Source organism: Salminus brasiliensis, chromosome 1, assembly GCF_030463535.1.
Source record: "Salminus brasiliensis chromosome 1, fSalBra1.hap2, whole genome shotgun sequence".
NCBI lineage: Eukaryota > Metazoa > Chordata > Actinopteri > Characiformes > Bryconidae > Salminus > Salminus brasiliensis.
In genome coordinates this window covers 83810467-83829983 of record NC_132878.1, presented here as the reverse complement: position 1 = coordinate 83829983, position 19517 = coordinate 83810467, and the positions used below count along the sequence as shown (strand labels likewise).

The 19517-nt window shown below is 40.6% G+C and overlaps 1 protein-coding gene across 1 annotated transcript; it reads right to left on the bottom strand.

Annotated features, from left to right (window-relative positions):
• Nucleotides 1-639: 639 nt before the first annotated feature.
• Nucleotides 640-19210, bottom strand: mppe1 (metallophosphoesterase 1). The gene is made up of 9 exons (XM_072691275.1): nucleotides 18512-19210; nucleotides 12170-12278; nucleotides 10292-10395; nucleotides 10023-10103; nucleotides 9224-9332; nucleotides 6052-6129; nucleotides 4382-4504; nucleotides 4009-4149; nucleotides 640-2257 (listed from the first exon to the last, which is right to left on the bottom strand). Exons 1-9 carry the CDS (start codon nucleotides 18748-18750, stop codon nucleotides 2075-2077), a joined length of 1167 nt encoding a protein of 388 aa, XP_072547376.1. The 5' UTR covers nucleotides 18751-19210; the 3' UTR covers nucleotides 640-2074.
• Between the last annotated feature and the right edge of the window lie 307 nt (nucleotides 19211-19517).

Below are 19517 nucleotides of genomic sequence, written 5' to 3'. Positions count from 1 at the left end.
GCAGGTATGTTGGATGTTGGATTTCATTTTCAGGCCGGTCTGTACTTTCCATTCACATTTCACCACAGCAGAGACAAATCAAACAGATCAAACAGCCGGAAGACTATCCTGAACGACCTACGGCTCGCACTCACACACACACACAAGCCAGGTCAAGATAGTTTGGCACATCCATTAGAAGTAGTTTGTCCCTGCCTGGTGCCCTAAATAGCTCCAGAGCACGTTTGTCCACCGTTTTGGTTTCCGAACTGCGCTGTCCGGGCGACTGGAACAGGCTGTGCGCTGACTCAGCAGCTGTACGATGAGGCTACAGCACTGCTAGGTAGGCTAGATTTCTCTTTCCTCTGAGGCTTCTACATGTTCAAATGAGTGATGACTGAGTGAAGAATAAGAAATGAAAAACTGAAAAAAACTAAACAAAAAAAAACTCTGTGTCTGGCCTTCAAGGACTTTTTTTGGTTGTTGTTTCTTAATTTTTATTTTAATAAAGAGGCACATTAGAAGACCTTTGTCTTTGTTTAGAATGAGAATGTCGGGAGAAATGTAATTTTGCAAATAAAATACCTCTAAAAGAAAATGTGTGTTTTATTGCTCAACCAGGGTGAGGAGACGAATAATAACTTGCATCAGTGACCGGGTTTGGCTTTTTATTCCAATTTAAACTCCAGTTAAAACATTTTCTGGGAATTAAAAGTAATAATAAATAATTTCAGCATGTCAGAAGAAGAGGTGGGGGCGACAAAGGGTTGAAATCCACCTGTTCAGTCATAAGCTTACAAAAGCCAACAAACTACTTGGCATGTTTACATAAGGCCATGTAAAAGTACACATGTAAAAATAAAGGTTTCTAAGCAGGTCTTGAGACAACTGAACACAAATGTTCATTCCAACAAAGTGCAAGCCTTAACAGATGCCCATGCATGTTTGTCAGTCGCCATTAAAAGTTCATGTATAGTGACATGCAAATGTTTGGGTACCCCATGTTAAAATTTCTGTTGCTGTGAATAGCTAGGTGAGTAAAAGATGACTGGATTTCCAAAAGAATTTCCGAGTAATCCTACAAACAGATCTCTCTGAAGGGTTTCTTGGTGTTCCAGACCTCAACTTGACCTCCATCGTTCCTGCTAACTGACATTTCTTAATTACTTTACAAACTGAGGACACAGCAACCTAAAAACTCTTTTCTATTTTTTGACTGCCTTCTCCGGCTGTGTGGGCGTCAGTTGTTTTAATTCCAGTACTAGGCAGCTTAGCTTAGAAAGGCCCATGGCTGCTGATTGTTGGGACATGGTCTGAAGAGTGTTTATCAAGCTGTGAAATTTGCATCGTCTGACCTTTCTGGGAACAACTGGGATCAAGCCAATTCTGAACAAGCTAAACACGGCCTGAGACCTTGGTAAAGGTTATCTGGAAGCACAAATGTTGTAACAATTCTACAAAAAAAAAAAAAAAAAAAAACGGTTTCATCTGAAGTTTCTTTCGACTGTAACTATTCACAGTAACAGAGAGTACGACCATAACATGCCCAGACTCTGCATTCCACCAGGTAACATGTAGCCTTAAAAAAAGTTTGAATTGGCCTAGAATCTACATTATGTTGAGGTTCTTAAATCTAGCTTCTCAAAAAAAAAAAAAAAAAAAAAAAAAAAAAACTCTTCACAGTATTAAATATCTACCTGACCGATATCTGGCTTAGGTTTCCTGAGCATCCAAAACTTCAGCTTTACAGTGGTGTGCTTGAGAACGAAGCTCAGGTACTTCATGGCTTAGTGTCATGTTAAGATAAATAAAAGGATGAGACAAATCTTAGTAATTCTGTCCCTACCATTGTGCAATGGTCTTTGTGCTGCAATGCTGCTGAGAACTTCATCCAGTTTTATACCTCATGTAAACATACTAAGACACATGGTTCTTCAGCCCCAGTACCATCACAAACACAGTGGTGGAGAACTCCAGGCTTGAAGGTCCTACACAGTCTCATGAGTTTAACACGTCTGATTAAACTCAGCAGTTAGTTCCCAGGTTCAGATGTTGTAGTTGGGCAAAAAAAAACAAACAAAAAAACACGCTGGACTCATAGAGACTTCTGCTTTCCCAGGAGGACGTTTGCTATGTGCAGAGCTCCCCGAAACAGACTGAGATGGCCCAGGGTGATCAGGGCTAATGCCATTGCGCTGCCAAGGTACACTGCAATAACGCTGCTCTCCTCCGGCAGGAAACACTTGGACAGTGCATAGTCAGACTGTGAGAAAGAACCCTGCACACACAAGGAGAGAAAAACAGGAGGAAATAAGTCAAAAAACAAACATAGATACAAAAAAATAACTAATGTGAATTAAATACAGAAACATGCACACTATAAAGAAAGGTGCTGCAAAGAGTTTTCTAAGTGATGCCTGAAAAGAAGCACTTTTGGTTCCATAAAGAACCATGTTTGTGACCTTAAAAGCTTAAAAGCTTAAAAGGTCACATCTATTTAGAAAAATAAAAAAAATGGTTTTCCTGCAGCATTGCTCAAATAACCATTTGAAGCACCTTTATTTTGAAGTGTGTACTGAGCGCATCACTGCTGCATTTACGTATTGCTGGGCAATAACAATCTTGGAAAATTGGGTTGGATTCCTCTACTGTTCTGAAGTGGACACTTATGCCATTTTGATGAATGATTCTGATATTCCCCACTGTTTACTTATGTCCACATCTTTAGAAATTGCTGCAAAGGAGTGGATGTGAAAGTGCATTATAAGTTATGAACAGAGACTTCACGCCAGATATCTTAAATATTCATTAGGTCTGTTACCTCACTATCCCCCCATAAGAACCTCCCTCACTGCTGCTGTCCATTTTCCCTTCTCCTCCGGAAGCATTTATGACAAATGTGGAGCTGGATTGACGGAATGCATTCATTGCATTCATTCCGATCTGGCTGCTCAGACTGAGAAGTGTATCGGATGCGTGGTGGATTTCAATACCACATATGATATGGCCCAAATCTAAAAGTGGGTTGTTGGGTTTTTTGCTGTTCACATTGCCACACAGAGAGCACATCTGTGTCACAAATGACAAAAACAAACGACTGGGGCCACTTTTACCTGCTGTGTGAACGCAGCCTAAATGAATGAGTAGACCTGAAAAAATAACTGTAGAAACAAACAGTGCCGATGCTTCCAGACAGATATGGTGCACGGTAGAATGAAGTGATTATCATTCTATGATGCTCTGTGGCAGGTCTAAAATTACTCAACAAGCCCAGTTATATATTTTAGATACAGGTAAAAGTGACTTTATGACTGGGGCACAAATGACATTAGCTTCAGTCACAACGTCTGCAAAAGGAATGGTGACTAAAGTGATCTCTATGGGGAAGACATAGTACATAGGGTTGATTAAAAGCACACATTTAATGAGCGTGATGCTTGTGCATTAGTAATGCAGTAACTGAGTAACTGTTACTCAGGTGACTGAGGATATCAATGCAGGGATAGAACAGTAGGACTGCAGTGCATAAACTCCTTATTATACTGGCAGACGATGCCAGGCCTAAAGTAGGTGATTCATAGCCAGATTTGAGCAGGTTTTTTCAGGTTGAGAGCTCAACTGAAATTAATTGACAGCACGGATGATCTAAAGATTAAAGGAGGTGTGAAAGGAGAAATGAGTCACTCTGTCATTCTGGTGGCTAGATTGAGGGCTAAAATGTCTCCACCCAAAGGACAGGAGGAGCCAGGAGACAAGAGGGGGTTGACAGACATGAAAAGGATGTCAAATATAAGGCTGTATTTTTTTTTGATCCATGATCAGATCTCATCCCAGCTAATCACCTATGGGACACTTTGGAATAATGTGTCCTGCAATCATGTCCACTGCAATCATCAAAACTCCAACTGTGGGAATTTCTTTTGGAATAACGGTCTTCTATACCTCCAGTACAGTTCAACAAGTGTCTGGAAATGTACTGGAGGGATGGAAGACAATACTTCAATAATTAATTAATTAATTTGCGCTTACCAGGATAAAGCTGGGGTTGTTGCGGTTTCGCCAACTGAAGGATGGAACGCTGATCTCAGGTATGCGCTTCTCGTGGAGAACCTCGCAGGCACTGTGGGTGTGGCCACTCAGAATAAGACGGGGTTGGAACCACCACAGCAGCTGTGAATCGGAAGAGAGAGTTGGGCAAATTCAATATGGCCGTATGTTGCTTAAAGTAAAGCTTCCTTTCCTTTCTTAATTGACCACTGTATTTAGAGACATTCCGCCCGTATCTAGATAGATACACACCTCTAGAATTTTTTTTAAACATGTGCTTTAGTTTTGTGTACTACAGAAAACAGCGATGCTTGAATAAGCTTTTAGAGATTGTGTGTAAATGAGTGTCCCTCACCATCTTTGAGGCATCCTGAGAAAGCACATCGTAGCGCTCGTGAAAGAGCTGGTAGCGTTCGTTAGGTGGAGCTGCGTCTTCACCTGTGCACTCAGCATCGCTGACCCGGTAGAGAGGATAATGCTGGAAAATAAACACATTCATCACGTTTGTATAAGTTACGAGATACATAAATATGCACTGCTTTTATTTATCAACTAATTAGACTAACTTGACTTTTGGGATTCATTAGAATTGTTCTACAAATCTCAGAAATTCTCAAATTCAAAACCGTAACTTCACAAGAGAAGCAAAAGACCCTAACTTTCAAGAGTTTAATGTAGATTCAATGTTTTCTGTAAAGACCCACTGCCAGATGCACACATACAGCTTGTCCAGTCCTTGTAGAAAGGTATGGCCAATTGAACAGGACTCCCTGGAGCAGATAAACATGAACCTATTGGCATCATTCCTAATGCCAGGTGTGTGCTAGAGGGGCATAAAGTCCCCCATCATAGCGCTGTGGAGAAGTGTTCTCTAAGAATGATGGTGCTGTAGAGCAGTGGAACTGCGTTCTCTGGAATGATGGTGCTCCATCCAATACTTTTGGGATGAGTAAGGGATGGGATGAGGTGGTGATCATCCAACATCATAACCTCACTAAGGCTCTTGTTGCAGAAGACAATCAATTCCTTACAGCAATGCTCTAAAGTCTGGTTAAAATCCTTCTCTGTTAAACAGTATGGACAGTACCCTTGATTTCAGACAAAACAATGAATGAGCAGGTGTCCTAATACTTGTGTCCATCACCATAGTTCTCACCACTTAAAAAAAAAATTGTGCTATCTTTTACTGCCCTCTAGAGGAACAGGCTTTTAAGGCTTTTAATGCTACACCCAACCGGTTTCTGTTACGGACTTAGAAACAGAGTCCATTACTGAAAGCTTATTGCTGGCTTATAGTAATCAAAATGTAAGAGCAATGAAAGTGCTAAACATGGGTGGAGTGACCCAGGCTGGGAATAAGAAGCGCCAACTGGTATGAATGTGGGTCATTTTGTGCCGCAACCCAGGCTCCAGTCTGAGGTAAAAATCAGCACCCATTAGCTGACCTCATCCTGCTTTAATCTAGAGCAGGCGAGCAGGTTACAAGGTACAATCACCTGCAGTAAATGAACAATGTGCAGAGTGGATCTGCAAGAGCAGCCTGTCCCTGCAGGTGTTATTTCACACCTGGTGATTCAGATGCATAAAAGCACCTGGGCTAAGAGATGGACACCTCACCAAGTGGAAAACCAGCTTAATGGTCAGGTTTAGGAAACATGATACAGCACTGTTCTCTGAGGTCTGGTGACCGTCTTCGGTGATGGGTAACATCAACCAGGCTGAAGTAGTACTGAACACAAGGTCTTTAGGATATTAAATGATAAAGGGCACAGACCAATACTGCTAATGCTTTTTGGCCTTTAAACAAATAAACACGCAAATCACAGAGGAGAACATTTCCTGATCATTTCTATGATCTACCTCTACTCAGCTGTTTTCTGCTTAGACTGTACTTTCTACTTTGCACTGGACGTCAAAGGAGATACCTGAATGGTGGGCCAAATTATCAGCACTATCAGTCTCTGCCCTTTGCACACTCACATACTTACAAACACACACACACACACACACACACACACACCTTACCTGCAGTAAAATGGGAGGTGTCGATGCATATCTCTGCAAGTCTCTGCAGCGATGTCTCATACTCTCAGACTGTAGACTCTGACAAATCCAGCAATGACAGTTAGCCTGGCACCACATTCAACCCACACAGCTCATACACAATTCATTCATCAAAAGTAATCATTACCTAATGTGCTTTTTTAAAAGACATCCCATCATAGGATCCTACATGCAATGCCTTTATATGGCAAAAACAGCATTTTGTGTGCTTAATCCGGGTATAGAACAGTACACCAGTGCAGTATATTGTACATATACATACACATTTAAATTAAGATGACAAAATTCAGGTAGAAAACATACATGGTTTTGTCGTGGATGTGTAATTTCCATGTCTCATGTGGCCTCCATCAGTATGTAATAGTAGTGTAACAGATCATAGTTGATCCATGATCTGTACAGATCGCCCCCCAATGGTTCGTCTCACAGATTAATTGCCACAACTGAACCTTAATAGCGTGTAATACGAGTAATTATTTCCTAAATTTCTCATCAGAATTGCAGTGGCAGAGCCGTTGTGTGTCACATTATCGGAGCATGTGGACACAGCTGTTATGGTATGTAAAATTGTGCCACGAGAAAGCCATATGACTAGAGAGGGAAGGATCAATCAGTTATGTATCAGTATCAGCTGATTTTCTGCCCAAATATGCCATTGGACATTATTTACATTTAACATATGATCCACATTTTCCGAACTAAGGATTACAGCAGTTGGTCAAAGAATACTGTAGTTCCTCGTTCAAACGCTAGATGGAAATAAGGACCTCTGGTATTGGATATACACATCCCAATAGAAAAACGTCATCAGTCTGACTCGTTTTTTTACTATTACGATTCTGCCAAAGCTACTTGATACAAAACTAACCTGATACACACTAAGAGTACATCACTCAGCCCAGTATCAGTATCAGAAAGCAACAGAGCTGGAAAAGACAGCATCATGACAAATAGGCCTAATTGTCATATAATATAATCACCACTGGAGTAACATCGCACTGGTGTCTCTGTGGAGAGCAAATCTATACTTGCCCCTCCCCCTCCTTTTACCTTTTTTTGCTGATCTGAAAAATTATCTGATCCATGCTCCAATCTGTGAGTTTTATGATCTGTTACCCCCCTACTTTTTACAGACATCTGGAGTGGGAGTGGGTTTTCTAAGAACACAGCAGACTGATATTGCCTTTATTAAAACAATGATCACTGGCTAGTTCAGTGTCTGCTGAGCGTTTTGTGTATAATCAGTATATACGCAAATGCAGATCAGAGGCTTTACAGTTCTTGAGTGTTATAAATCAGCAGCATCATGTCTGCTACAGCTCCTTTCTGTGAGGGAGAATATTTCAACTACATTTCATTCACTGCAGTGAACTGCATGCTTAACTGCTTAGGCATGACCCCCACCCAGCAGATGAACATTATAGCACACAGCAGACACTAAAATGTATTCCAGGAATTAGGGTTTACTGGATCCAATCAGATGCTGTTCTAAAGCTGAATCCAGATGTTAGTCAGCTGAGGACGTGGTGGTCAAAATTAAGACCATAATCCCTAAAACCGCAAAGCCATGAATACACCAAGCTGTTACGATTAATGGCAGTTGTCCCTTCTGTGTCCTCCTGAAGCTAAAGCTGCTCAGTAAGTTTTTCTACCAATCAAATCAAATTTATTTGTATAGCACTTTTTACAACTGGTGTTGTCACAAAACAGCTTTACACAATCTGTAATTAGTAAAAGACAGTGGCAAGGAAAAACTCCCTCAGAGCTGGAAGACGAAACCTTGGGAGCAGCCAAGACTCACAAGGGGGACCCAACGCATCCTCCTCTGGTCTGAACTATTTATAAAATTACGATAAAAGTGACCATCTAAACTGTTATACTGCTCAGGTGTGCAACATCTTCAGAATCCTAATATAATCATTGTGTAGTATAACTTAATATAGTGATAGCAGTGATGGTAAGAGTAATGAGAGTAATGATGGTAAATAGTGGAAATATTAGTAGTGGCATATAGTTAAGAGTCCATTTAGGTTTGAACATGGTCAACCACAGAGAGATCATAGGCTTAATGAGAAACTATGAATAATGAAACAGGACGTTAGTGTATGTGTACAGTCCACTACTTGCCGCAGGTCAAAAGCAACAAAGCAATAAAGTAAGTATAAAGGAGTCAGTAAGGGTGTGTATGGTCAGCAAGCCTCGTTCCGGAAAGTGCCTAGTCAAGACTAAGACAGGGGCTGACGAGCTTCAGGATTACAAGATCACAGACTGTACTTCCTGCCCTGCACTGTATTACATGCATAACTTCACACAGATGGTCATGAAGGGCACTAAAATATGGTGCAATACCTTAATCTTATTAAGCAGTTGGTCACATTATTTTATACAGTTCGAATTCTTGTTTGAATGACACCTTTCAAGAGAAAGAGCAAATATAAAAGATTCTGTACAGGATAGAAGCTTACGAACCTCTTGAGAAAAAGAACATACCGTATTAAATGTGCCATAACTTCAGTATACGGATACTTTTTCTGTGTGTGTTCTTTGTAGAGGATTTGTTACCTAATTCTCCCTAAGAAAGGACATCCCAAAACGTTTGTATAGCTTAGTGGTTAGAGCACTGGGTTACTGATTACTAGGCTGGGAGTTTAAAACCCAGGTCCACTAAGCTGCCACTGTTGGTTCAACTCTGCTACAGCGGTGACGTAGTAGGTCTGACCCTGCACTCTGAACCTAGCTTTCCACACAAACTATAAACAACATTAGGTTACTCCTACTGTTTCCCTGTTAACTGTACACATTTAGGGGGATTCTTAAAACTGGAATGATGAAATAGTATGATTATCATATGGCTTTATACCGCAGTAAACCAACAACCTTCACATCCCTAGTACACAATACTCTAAAAATAACCAATACCTAAAGTTTGCAGAAATCAATCCTGGCTTGTGTGTAAGGAACCCAATGATGGGTATAACTGAAGATCCTAGGATTCAGTGATGTTTATATAATGCAGCCAGAGAGGACAGTGGTGATGCGCACTGAGACTGTATTACAATAGCAGATCATAATGATAATGGTGATGAGGACAACATGATGATGCCTGCGCTGTTATTGACGAGGAGAGGGTTACCTGTACAGAGCAGTTAAGCGCCTGTGAGAGACTGTGTAGTTCATTCTCAACACTTTGACAAATGGGACAGTGATCTCCATGCAGCGCCACACTGTTCACCAGCAAGAAACTACAAACACACACACATACATGTGCTGTTAATTGGTAAGAAAGGTTATACATAAACAGCAAAGAGCAGGGACTTAAAGAACAAAGAGCCAGATCCATAAAACACACCAGTGAACTCATACATTTACAATGATATTAGCATCACAGTAACATTTGTGCATTCATGAATGAGGATTATGAAATCTGGTACTACTGCTCTTTTCCTTTATTTGTATACACTGCTAATCATTAACGATTGTGCATGGCCTCACACACAAGTCTGTATGCTTGTACACACACTTAGCTGACATTTATTTTCATAGATTGACCAGCTTTAATAAAACTGCAGAGCAGAAGTTGTATTTCATTGAATTTAGTCTAGCACAGTGTGTAGTATTTTGACTAAAAACATGCTACTGTCACTTTTGGTGATAATTTTTAACTAATGTGATATGCAGGATCATAAAAAATGGCTCCAAGTCATATTAGCTCTTTCTATTTAGCTTTTTCTGATCTATTTGGATGATCCATCATAAAAAACATCACTGCAGTTGTGATGAACCTGACACTCTTGAGAAGGATTTCATAACTCATTAAGAGTTTAAAACAGAGCATTTTACAGTAGCCTACCTTTGCCCAGCCTGTCATAATTAAATAAATTATTGTGCTGTGAAATGAAGAAGAATACAAGGTTTCATGTTAAATGACTTACTTGACTCCTCTCTTAGTGAGGATGCGTGCTGACGTCACATTAAACACCTTCTCAAAGCGCTCCAGTTTATAGCGAGTCATCCTGTTTAGAAGAGAATAAGAAATCACAGTGCTCATTATCACAGCAGATATAGGTCCTGACAAAACAAGCAAACTTCAGCAACAGGTCAACTTATTGTATAATTTCTAACAAGCAGTGGTGCCTTGAAAACTATAAGCACCTGGTGTGAACCTTGAGAAGCACATGCTCTGTAAATTCTACAAACTCACTCGTGATGGAATCCGATGTCATGGTTGCCGATAAGGACCACGAGTTCTGTATCGCTGGGATGACGAAAGATCTGCTTAAAGCGTCTAACGTCATCCTCCCAATCCTGAAGGAAAATATCCAAAAAATGCCACCTAAAATATAGTTTCAATCAATATCTACATTCTGCTGCTGTCCAATGAAAAACACTGTGCAAATAAAGCTGGATGAACAGGCCAATAGAAATTATGCAAATAAATGGGGAAAAAACTCTTATTTTACATTAACTACTATAGTCAAAGTTAAGAGTATTTTTGTCTTCTTCTGTAAAATCAACAATATATGATACATGTTTTTCACTGGACAGCGACAATATTTAAAATCCATACTATTATCAAAAAAATAACTAAAAACAGCCTAAAACAAGCAAAAATGTTTATTTATTAATAAAGCGACAAGATCTCTATAATCAACAAGTTGTATACACAGATTAAATCCCAGGTCAGAAAATAAAACAGAAGAGTGAACTGTACCAGCTTGAGGAAATGTTTAAGCAGTTACACAAAGAGAATAATGCAGTAAAGAGCAAAGAGGAACTGAGAACAGGGACATAGCAGTGCTGAGGACTCTCTGTGACTTACTGAAGTCTCTACAAAGTGTCTCTCTCTCTCACACACACACACACACACACACACACACTTTACACTTGTTCAGAACAAAAGCACTGGATTGATGCAACAGTTCGAATAAGACTGGATAATCTATAAGAAAACAAGGGCATAGTGTCACAGACAAAGCCCTAAGCCCTAATCGTACTCAGCACCCTTGATTCTCTGCCAACGATGAGCCCTGCAAACTAGCTCAGGGGCATAGATTAGTGGGGCTTTCTCTTTTATATGGGGAAAGTGAAATGACATCACATTTCAAAGGGAGTTAACATTTGTGAAAGAGTTAGCCTGTCTCTTTACAACATGTGCAGAATACTCATTTATTTACTTTTTATGGTTCTGTGAAGTGAAACTGAACATTCTGCCACTTCTGAGGCAAGAAGCTAAAAGGAAAGAAAGACCGGCTGACTGAATAGTCCGCAGATAAACGGTGCATGGTCAGCCATCCAAGTGATCATCAGACCAGGTGACCTCCTTCCATTGCTTCATGGTCCAATCCACACACTTGTGCGCCGATTGTAGGCACTGTTGACAGTGGACAGGGGTTAGCATGGGCACTCTGAAGCTGGTCTGCAGCTACGCAACAGGGAGTGTTGCTGTGACGCATTCTTCCAGGAACCATCACTTAAAATTCAACCCGGTTGTCTGACCATTTCTCCTGCATTGAACATGTAGACTACGAGAATTAATGTTCAGCTAGTGTCTAACTAACAAGCCAGACCTAAACATGTACCTTTGTTACAAGATAATCAACATTATACAACATTAAAATCAGTCATTTATTTGTCTCCAGTTGTATGCAACTGTTTTGTTCTCATTTAGAAATTGAGAGAACTTGAAGTTGCTATGCTTACATATCAATACTTCGTAAGATGACACTTTCCGCAGAGCGTCTGACACACTGTGATATCACAGAGCACTAGAGTTGCCAAGTTCGTGGTTTTCCTTTCATGCTGCACTTGTTTAAAACCCAGTCAGGGATAAAAATCACCACACGGTACCTTTTTTGGCCTTCTTACAAAATGTTCTAAAGCAGTGAAAGAGATTTGATTGCAGATCCAAAAAGAAATCACCTTATAAGTGTGTACAGATTTACAGTCACTACAAGTCTAATGAGGCAAATGAATGTGCACGTTTCAGTTTTTCAGCTTTGGTTTTGGGCACAGTTTCAGCTGGAGCAATTTGCTGCAATTCTCAACCCTGCAGTTCTGTGGTGCTGACTTCCTGCCTTACCTGAGGTGAACTCCATTTGCCTTCATCGAAAATGTCTCCCAGAATAAAAACCATCTCTGGCCTGAGTAACCACATGGCTGTTTGGAACGCTCTCTCCATCTGCCACTCCCTAGTAGCACAAAAAGGGAGTTTAGATTTCTGCTCTGGTGCATCATTACAGCCCAAGGTAGACAAGCACTACATTATGCAACCAAAAAAGCTATTAGGTTGATGTATTAAACCAGTGTGAGCTTGTTGGGACGTCTCCAAAGCTCTAGAATTGCCTAGGTCATATTTAAATAGTTGATCAGTTTAGATGTTAATATATGTAATACAGGCTAATATGACAGAAAATTAAAGTCTTTGGGTGACAAACATCCTTGTGGCTTCACTGCAACACTTCTACTTCTTTCCAGGTCCCACTGTGTTGCAGAACATTAATTCAGCTGTGCTGGGAGGAGGAACACAACACAAAATCCGACCAATATCAGACCTGACGGGAAATGTCTTAAGAAACTATGAAACTGCACCACCAAATCACGCAGGAAAAACTATGTAGCAACATAGTACACTAAAACAGGGGATGGTACGTCTTTAATAATGTACATTAAGAGACATAAATGAACCATATTCTAGCAAGATAAATATTTGGCCTCACATTGCCATCTTGACACAGGCTTTGTATTTTATTTATTCATTTATTTATTTTTATTAAAAATGCAAATGTACTAATCTCCCTCCCAAGTTTATCTTTTAAATAAATTTTTCTACACACAAATTGAGAAATACACTGGTCAGCAATAACATTAGCACCACTAACAAGTGCAGGGGAAAACTTTTCATCTATAGTGGCATCTATCAAGGTGGATATATTGATCTATTAGGCAGGAAGTGAACAGCCAGTTCTTGAAGAGGACGTGTTACAATCAGGAAAAATGCGTAAGAATCTGAGCCATTATAACAATGGGCCAAATTGTAAAGACTGAATGACTGGGACAGAGCAACTCCAGGTCTTGTGGGGGTTTTCTGGTATGCAGTGTTTGACTGGTGTATGCAGTGGTATGCTGGGGTCTACCAATAAAAAGGCCAAAGGGTCATGGGCACCTAGGGCTCATTGATGAGATCCATGGAGGCCCAACCTCACAACCTTGGTGCCAGATACCACAGCACACCTTCAAAGGTCTTGTGCCCTGAATTGTCAGATCTGTTGTGGCAGCACAAGGAGGGCCTACTCACTATTAGTACTAATGTTATGGGTGATTAGCGTATATTTATATATATATATATATATATATATGTGTATATTTTTCTTGGGGGACAAAAATGCATCTGAACAGTAGGCTTCCAGTAGAATTCTCCAACAACCACCATCTTAAACCAGTCATTACATTTGTAGATTGTTTTTTTACATACTAAAATCACTATTTTTACAATGCAAACATAGGAAGAGAAATATACTCACATTTCAGTAGCCTTTAATTAACATTTTTACTTTTAACTAAACAAAACATTTTACTAAATATTTTTGGCATCGGATTCTGAATTTATGCACACTTTAGCTCAGATCATAGTGCATCTAACAATAAAGGTGGCATTATACCTCTTTTATATGTTAAATAAGACTAGGGCAGTGGATACATAATCTAATGGTGGCTGGTCACAGCACTGCGGTTTAGCATTTTCCACTAATGGAACACAGCTGACTCCAGCTCCACCAGTGAATTACCAAGCCCTGAATAAGGTGGGGCAGACAAGGGAAAAAACAAACTGTGTTTCCCTCTAGGACCTTGGTATGACAATCCTGTTCATCTCAGGAAACCGGAGGAAAGTCAGGAAAGCCAATCAAACAATCTGTACTGCCATCTGTACTTTTTATTTTTAATCTGCTCCACTTAACCATGCACATACCATGAAGGCAGAGCATGTAATTTCATAGCAGTAGAATAGTCATATAGGACAGTGCACTTGTACTTTTATTCATAATTATTCTTAAAGTGGACATACATCTTTCCACATTTGACTTAATATCTACTGGGACAATTTCTAGTCATCTTAAACAGTGTTTATATATCAGTAGATAAATGGGCTGAAACAAACTGAAATGAAACCACTCCAACCCCCACAGAACTTAATTGGGAAAAGTATTTGCTTATTCATTGTTTCTTCTGAAATCAAGGCTATTCAACAACAGCAACACAAAAAAAAGAGTGTATCCTGCTTTCGTTGGAGTAACAACTTTCTCTACTGTCCAGATAAGGCTTTCTACTAGATTTGGAGCATTACTGTAAGGATCTGCAAGAGCTGCATTCAGTGAGAGGAGCATTAATGAGGTCAGGGTGTTGGATGTCCACCCCACCTTATCCCCAACTCATCCAAAAAGTACTGGATGGAGCACCATCATTCCAGAGAACACAGTTCCACTGCTCCACAGATGTGCATTTGCACATCTGTTTAAGCAATGGGTTCAACTTAAAGTCGATAAATGCATGCATTCATTAGAAGGGGTGTCCACAATAATTTGGACATACAACATACATGCTATGGACATAGTATACATTGTATAACATACAGTGCAATATGTATGTATATCTATGTGGACTATGTAGGAAGTCATCTGGGACCATTTTCGGTTGTTTCAGACAGTTGCCCTAGTTCCACAAAGTGACCGTTGCTTGTTTCTTATAATGTCAGTTTCAATCAATTTCAATACTACATTCTTGTACTGTTGTTATGTATAGCCAAAAACTGGTGCAAAGTTCTGTCCATCAATAAAGACTAATGGAAATGTGCCACATTATAAACAACCCACTGGTACTAAAACAAAAAATCATCCAAATCATTAAGTGAATATGCTGACTTTTGCCAGAAATGTAGGTCTTAGTTTAGTTTAGTTTTTTTAATACTGTGTTTTTAAAATTATGGTAAAAGTATAAATGACTGTACACAGAGAGATACATTCAAGCAATTGTGTCAATGTTTTTGAGAAAAATATTTTAATCCAGAAACTGCATGCACTGATAGGCTGTTTCACACATTTATAAATTGTCTAAAAACAAGGTTGGACGTGATTTTAGGTGCCATTCACATTACAGAGTCCCACACTGCTAAACAAGACAGCCAAGACACTGGACACGACGACTAAAAATCTACGGAAGTAGATCAGTCTTAAAGACCAATGCACTGCCAAGCCCTACACACAAATACAGAGTCAACATACGGAGCAACTGCCCTCATGACTGGATGCTTATGCTAGGGCTCAGCCTAAAATCTTAATGGACCAAAAACATTGAATAAGTGTCCTGAATCATGTCGGCATGCTTGAACAAGTGCAAGAACAAATGTGTAAATGTGTGCATGAAGGCTGGGTGCCCTATTCTGTTACTATACTAATAGAGGTATAGTATAGCTGAGGTAGACCCATCTGCTATTGTAAACAGCAACACGCATGTAAACAGAGTGTACAGTGCAGGCATAAGTATAGCAGATAGTGTGTGGGTGAGAGAACAGTACACAGCTCGATGGCCATTTCCTCAATAATAAACTCTGTTACGAGGGCCTTACACAAACACAACGTTCAGTCATGAGGAAAGCTCTTGGCATGAAATGAGCAGATATTGATTGGGGCATTAAGCAGATTAATGTCCTTAATGTTCAGTATATGAACACCATAATCTCCAGCCCAGCGGATATTTTTGCTTATCTATTTTTGCCATTAGCCACTGGTCTATCTGCTGGATCTTTTCACTGTATGATTCAAGAGCCGTTAAATCCAGCATAGTCACTGTCACGCAAAATACATTTCCAAAACAGCAACTTTCGGAGGAGACAAACCTTCATAGCTTTTCAGTTAGGGTAAAAAGATTTAGTAATTTTGGTGCATTTCTATTGGTCTATTCATCATGAAATTTTGACAATATTATAAAATTGTTAGATTCACATTATGTCAAAAATGAAATGAAAAACAGAAAAAAAGGAGATACAAGGTTTTTTTTGATGATAAAAGCCTTTACTACTTGTACCATCATTTGTGCGACTGGTGTTGACTAGAAGAGAACAGGTTCCTAGAGCTGGGCAATATGACAATATTTTATCGTATTGTGATAAATTTTGCTATCGTGATACACAATATGCTTTAATGAGTATATCGTGGATATCGTCAGTGCTTCACGGTACTCAGTATGGGACAGTATTTGGATAGAAGTTTTTAATAAATATTTACGCTGTTGGTGCATTTTCTCTACATGACAAAATATTATGATAAATATTGCATGTCGGAAATAATGTCTTTAAGTATCATGATAGAATTGTTTCCATATTACCCAGCTCTAGGTTCCTCTCAATTTCACCTAAATTAGCATTACAGACACAGACACAACACAGTGGCCCAACACCACCTAAACACACTACTCCTCCACTAAACAGCACATACCAAATATTGGTTGTAATATCGATTAATACTGGTCAAATCTAAAACATATATCCAGTGGCAATCATTTAGAAGCAATTACAGCAATTATTTGCCAGTCCTGATATGATTATGAAGTCTGAACATCAGGTGGCTCATTCAGGACCTAGACACAGAGTGCTATAAAACTGTTTTTGGACTATATCAGTTTTACAAAATAAATATACAGAATTAATGTTAACTAAACTTTACTACTGGCCGTTTACAGTCACACAGAGTGCATTATTAACATCCTGACTGGTTGGATCATTGACATCTGGTGAAAATTCCTGCACTCTTAATATTGCAACGTCATGTTTATCCAACATTGTGAAGCCCTCATATATCTTAATCATGCTAAGACAAGGCTTAGGCTATATTTCATTCTGGATTAGACTAACCACACAAATCACTGCATATTTAACGTTCTATCAGGTATAGTATAGTATAGTATAGTGTAGTATAGGACTGTGAAGTTTAGGGAAGTGAGCTTGGGACTGGTAGGTCAGCAGGAAATGAGGGGGAAGGCGGAGTGAATGAACAGCAGTTTCTCCTTCCTCAACATTCATGGCTGAGGCGCTCTTGAACAAAGCACCTAAACCCCAATTGCTCCCCAGCTGCTGCGGTGGCTGAGCACTGCTTTAGGTGTGTGTTCTTCCCCATTTCACTAGTGTAAGTGTGTGTGTTCACAGCCACAGACGGTTTTAAATGCAGAGGTTGAGATTGACTGTACTGCTCTTCAATGGCTATAATTTTAGTATAACCATTGGCTACTTACCATATTAACCATAGTATATTTAGTAGTATAGTTTGGGTTTATAGCATTATTTCTATATTATTATTCTATTCAGCACTTTGGTAACCTAAACCAGAGGTTTTAATGCTGGTGGTTGATTTTCTCGCTCACAATGACTGGAGAATTTATTGTTGTCTTATTTATCCCATTCTTCTTGACATCAATCTTGAATATATGAAAATATGGCAGGCTTGAATGTTGGTGGATATCAGTGCAGGTGAAACATCACCTTCTTTGGGGCAGACCGGGATTCGAATGCCTGGGTGGACAAGCTCCCTACACCACACCAATAAAAAAGTCTTTGGGCAAGACTCCTAACTCTACACTCATTCAACCACCAGCATGACCGGTCTCAGTCATGTTACGCAGGGTCTCCACTCTTTTTAGGAAGACATTTCCAGGTGTTTACCAGGACATGTTACTCAGGATGTGTTATCCAGGACGACAACATCCAGCTTACTAAAAGCTTCTCAGTAGAGACTGGTTTTTGCACACATGGGTAGAGTATCATCAGCCCAGGAGCTCGACTTTTCCAGGATCTCACAAAACATTCAGGTCATTTTTAGCTATTTTCACATTTAATAATAATAATAATAACAATAATAAGGTGCACGTATTTGTCACTGTACCCCCCCACCCCACACCACACACCACACACACACACACACAAGTAAACACCCAGAGCGGTGGGCGCCAACTCCAGCACCCGGAGAGCAGAGAGGGTAAAGGGCCTTGCTCAAGGGCCCAACAGTGGCAGCTTGCCAAGCCCGGGAATCGAACCCACAACCCTGTTATCGACCACTGCCCCTTTTCGGAAAGTGACCAGGTGTTTCCAGGGTGTCAAATCTCTCCAAATGGCTGATCTTCATCCCAACCACTCAGAAGCTCTCCTCATATAGCTACCTGAGCCGGTTCTCTGCAAGGGATGGATCTGCTTGGTCAGAATGAAAACATGAGGACATAAGGACATGAACACATGAGGACATGAGGACATAAAGCCACAGCACAGGTGGAAGGAACTGCATCTGCACATGTCTGGACTTTAGGACTGTCATGAGGGTCATGCAGTCACACAGTGTCAGTCAGGGTCAGGGTCACAGGGGTCGTAATCTCTTTGCCCTACCTTCTCAGCTTGTCGAACCAGTGTCCTCTGATGGCTCCGAGGAGGTGGGTGTCGGATAAGAAGAGAGCCCTGAGAGCCCCAGAAGACCTGGAACCCGTGTTCTCCTTCATCTCCGGCCAGGAGCAGCGCAGAATGGCGGGGAAGTAGATGCCATACTCACAGAAGAGGAACACGCAGCTCGCCGAGAGGACCAGCGACAGCACCAGGCTGCACTTACACCTCCCGGTCAGCCCAAACATGACGGAAAACCCCGGAGGTCGTCCCCGCGAGACGACAGCCTTTATTCAATGTGTCTCGCGCTCATATCGTGGCCATTTCCCGCGTAAACAACCCGCACGCGACGTGTGCGCTTTCAGTACTCCATCGTCAGAATCAGTGCTGAGCACACAGCGCGGTGCACGAGCCGCGGCTTAACGCCGGATCTGTGGTGGCAGGTCTTCCAGGAGGTCCCCAATTTCTAACCATCCTTCACACAGAGTCAGCCACGTGAAGGCGTGTCCTCCCACTGCGACTACAACACAGCCGCCCTCACGGCTGACGTCGGGCTGTAGGGAGAAGAACGGGATGGGGGAGGGGGGGGTGCTCGAGAACCGGCCGAGCAAGTGCATTGTTTAGCATAGCAACTTTAGCATAGCTTTTTAGCATTGCATTAGCTTTACACTCCAGTTCTTCAAGTGTGACTCATCATCATCCTCGTAGTCATCTGCAGCACTAACGCGAAGACCGGGTGCAAACACTGCTCTGCGGAGCCTGTGCTCGAGCCATCGCGTGGTCATCACTGGTACTGCTGGACTATTGCACTGACCTTGAGGTCTGAACACTAACTTGGATTATTATTTTTTTTATATATGCCTTAAAATAAGTATGTTAAGTGAAAGAGGTAATATAGACTGATGACATTCAAATATACATCAAATATAAATAAATCTAAATAAAGTTAAAATAAATAAAGTTAAATAAAGATCTGCTTGGTCAGAATGAAAATATGAGCACATGAGGACATAAA